This window comes from Sylvia atricapilla, chromosome 8 (assembly GCF_009819655.1).
Source record: "Sylvia atricapilla isolate bSylAtr1 chromosome 8, bSylAtr1.pri, whole genome shotgun sequence".
Lineage (NCBI taxonomy): Eukaryota > Metazoa > Chordata > Aves > Passeriformes > Sylviidae > Sylvia > Sylvia atricapilla.
The window spans coordinates 17,099,216-17,102,594 of NC_089147.1; the positions used below are offsets into that span (position 1 = coordinate 17,099,216).

Consider the following 3,379-nt stretch of genomic DNA (forward strand, 5'->3'; position numbering starts at 1 on the left):
ACAAGCAATGAATAAGAAAATCAGAAGGTTTTTATCACCTCGAAGGCCCAAGGCGGGGCCACGCCCCCTGAGCCCGATTGGGCCGCCCCGTGCCTGGGGCTCTCGCGAGATTTGGCGGCCGCCGGGCCCCGCCCCCTGCGGCCCCGGCACCGCTCCGCCCCTTTATCGAACGCTCCGCCTCTGGCCAATCAGATCCCTCGGGCACGTTCTGGGCACGCCCCCTCCGTGAGGTCACAATGTGGAACGTGCCTTGCTCCGCCCCTCCGGCTGATTCTCGACGCCCACTGGCTGTCGCCAAGGGCAGTGGGGCGGTGCCGGGGTCTGAAGCGGCCGTGAGCGGCGGCGGCGGAACGGAGCCGGCGGCGAGCCACGGAGCTGCGAGCGGCTGGGCCCGGCCGGGCTGGGCCGGGCTCCTCCGCGCTGCGCCTTCCCCTGCCTCTCCTCATCTCCGCCCTGCCCCTCCCCTCTACTCTCCTTCCCTCCTCTCCCTTCCTCGGCCCTCTCCTACCCTCCCATCCCCTTCCCTCATCTCCTTCCCTCTCCTCTCCTTCCTTCCCTCTCCTACTCTCCCTTCCCTTTACCTCTACTCCCGTCCCCTCCACTCTCCTCTCCCCACCTCCCCTTCCCTCCCCGCCCTTTCCCTCCGCTCCCTTCTCCTTCGCTCGCTTATCCTCCCATCCCATTCCCTCCCCTCCGTTCCCCTCCCCTCCTCTCCTTTCCATTCTCCTCCCTTTCCCCTCTCCTCTAACCCTCCCATCCCTTTCCCCTCCCCTCTCCTACCCTCCACTCCCTCCTTTTTACCTCCCCTCCTTTTCCCTCTTTTTCGTTCCCCTCTCTTATCCTCCCAACCCCTTCCCTTCCCCTTCCCCTTCCCTTCCCCTTCCCTCTCCTCTCTGCTTTGCTCCGCTCTGTGCAGCTCCTGTCCTGTTCTGTCTTATTCTGTCCTGTTCTGTCCTCTCCTGTTTTCTCCTGTCCTCTCTTTTCCTCTCCTGTCATCTCCTGTCCTGTCCTGTCCTCTTCCGTTCCTCTCTCCTCTCCTCTCCTCTCCTCTCCTCTCCTCTCCTCTCCTCTCCTCTCCTCTCCTCTCCTCTCCTCTCCTCTCCTCTCCTCTCCTCTCCTCTCCTCTCCTCTCCTCTCCTCTCCTCTGCTCTCCTGTCCTGTGCTCTGCTCTCTCCTCTCTCCTCTCTCCTCTCTCCTCTCTCCTCTCTCCTCTCTCCTCTCTCCTCTCTCCTCTCCGCTTTGCTCTGCTTTGCGCAGCTCCTGTCCTGTTCTGTCCTCTCCTCTTTTCTCCACGCAGCTGCACTCCTCTCCTGTCCTGTCCTGTGCTCTCCTCTCCTGTACTCTGCTTTCTCCTCTCCTGTGCTCTCCTGTCCTGTGCTCTCCTCTCCTCTCAGCTCTGCTCCTCTCCAATCCTCTCTGCTTCGCTCCTTTCCTCTCCTCTCTTGTGTCCTCTCTGGTCGCTCCTCTTCGCTGAGCTCCTCTCTGCTCTGTGCAGCTCTGGGCACCTGCACTGCTCCTGTCCTGTCCTGTCCTGTCCTCTCCGTGCAGCTGCGCTCCTGTCCTGTCCTTTCCTCTTCTCTTCGCTCTGCTCCCCTACGCTCTGCTTCTCTCTGCTCTGTGCAGCTTCTCCCCGCCCCTGTCCTCCCCTTCCCTTTCCCCTTCCCTTTCCCCTTTCCCTTTGCCCTGCCCCTTCCCCCTTCCCCTTTTCTTCCTTCCCCTTTTCCCCCTTTCCTTCTCCCATATTTTTTTCTCCTTCTCCCCTAATTCGCCCCTTTCCCCTTTTTTCTCCCTTTCTCCCTTTTTCCCTTTCTCCTTTTCCCTCCCCTTCCCCCTTCTCTCCCCTTCCCCCTTTTTCCCCTTTTCCTCTTTTCTCCTTTCTCCCTTTCTCCTTTCCCCCTTCCCTTCTCCTCCCTTCCCCTGCTCTCCCACCCTCCCTCCCCTTCCATCCCACTCCCCTCCCCTCCACTCCTCCTTTCCCCTCCAATCCCCTTGTTCTCCTCTCCCCTCAGCTCCCCTCCCGTTCCCCTCCTCTCCACTTCTCCCTGCCCCTCTCAGCCCCTTTTACTCCTCTCCCCTTCCCGGCCCTTCCCTCTCTCCTCTCCCTTTCTCTCGGCGCTTTCCGCCCGCCAACAGCGGCCGCAGAGCCTCGGCCCCACCGAGCCCAGCTCCAGCCCACCCCAGGTGAGCACCCCCATGAAGGGGGGAGCTGGGCCATGACGTGAGCCCCTCATTCCCACAGAAAACCTTGGTCCAGCCAAACGATAACGACCAGGGTGCGGAGACCCCAGCAGAAACTCCGCTCCACACACAGCGACCACCTCCAGCCCAGCCTCAAGGTGAGCAGGAGAGGAGAGAGCCCCTGGGCCCCGTCCTGAGGGGAGGAGGGTGGCCATGGCCTGACCTGTGTCCCCTTGTCCCCACAGAAGCCTTGATCCTAGCCGAAGAGCTGCAGCCAAGGGTGCGGAGGCCCCAGCACGGAAACTCCGCTCCACACCGTCCACCCTTCCCCTACCCCAAGGTGAGCGGGGGCAGAAACCACCAGCCCCATCGCTGTGCAGGAGGAGGATGGACACGACCTGATCCCCTCATTCCCACAGGAAAACGTGTTCCCGGGCGAGGAGCAGCAGCGAGGGCTGCAGAGAGCCCAGCGCAGCCTCGGCTCCACAGAGCCCAGCCTCAGCCCACGGTGAGGTGTCAGTGCCCTGGGGCAATAACGTGTCTCCTTAGCGCAGCGTGTTATCAAAGAGCTCCATGCATTGGAAATAAAGCTGCTGGTTTCTGCTGCCTCCTGCCTGGAGTCGAGCGTCTTTATTCCGTGTGCTGTTGTGACATCCCCCAGCGGTCCCGGGCTGAGGAGCGGGGCCGGCCCGGGGGATGTTCTCTGGGTCTCCGTCGTTCCATAATCGCCGGGGATCTTCGCCCCGGTGTTCTGTGGGTGCCCGGGCGCACCGGGAGGGGTCTCGGGGGGTCCCGGTGCCGTTCTCTGGGTGCCCGGGCGCACCGGGAGGGGTCTCGGGGGGTCCCGGTGCCGTTCTCTGGGTGCCCGGGCGCACCGGGAGGGGTCTCGGGGGGTCCCGGTGCCGTTCTCTGGGTGCCCGGGCGCACCGGGAGGGGTCTCAGGGGGTCCCGGTGCCGTTCTGTGGTGCCCGGACGCACCGGAGAGGGGTTTGGGGGGTCCCGGTGCCGTTCTCTGGGTGCCGGGGCGCACCGGGAGGGGTCTCGGGGGGTCCCGGTGCCGTTCTCTGGCTGCCCGGGCGCACCGGGAGGGGTCTCGTGGGGTCCCGGTGCCGTTCTCTGGGTGCCCGGAGCGCACCGGAGGGGTCTCGGGGGGTCCCGTTGCCGTTCTCTGGGTGCCGGGGGCGCACCGGGAGGGGTCTCG

The 3,379-nt window shown here is 64.2% G+C and overlaps 1 protein-coding gene across 1 annotated transcript in view; it reads left to right on the forward strand.

Annotated features, from left to right (window-relative positions):
• The first annotated feature begins 236 nt into the window (after nucleotides 1–236).
• Nucleotides 237–3,379, forward strand: part of LOC136364475 (uncharacterized) — a 10,307-nt gene continuing 7,164 nt past the window's right edge. The window contains exons 1-3 of the mRNA XM_066324448.1: nucleotides 237–394; nucleotides 2,200–2,336; nucleotides 2,424–3,350. Of these exons, the coding sequence (XP_066180545.1) occupies nucleotides 237–394; nucleotides 2,200–2,336; nucleotides 2,424–3,350 (1,222 nt within the window). The remainder of the gene's footprint in view (nucleotides 395–2,199; nucleotides 2,337–2,423; nucleotides 3,351–3,379) is intronic.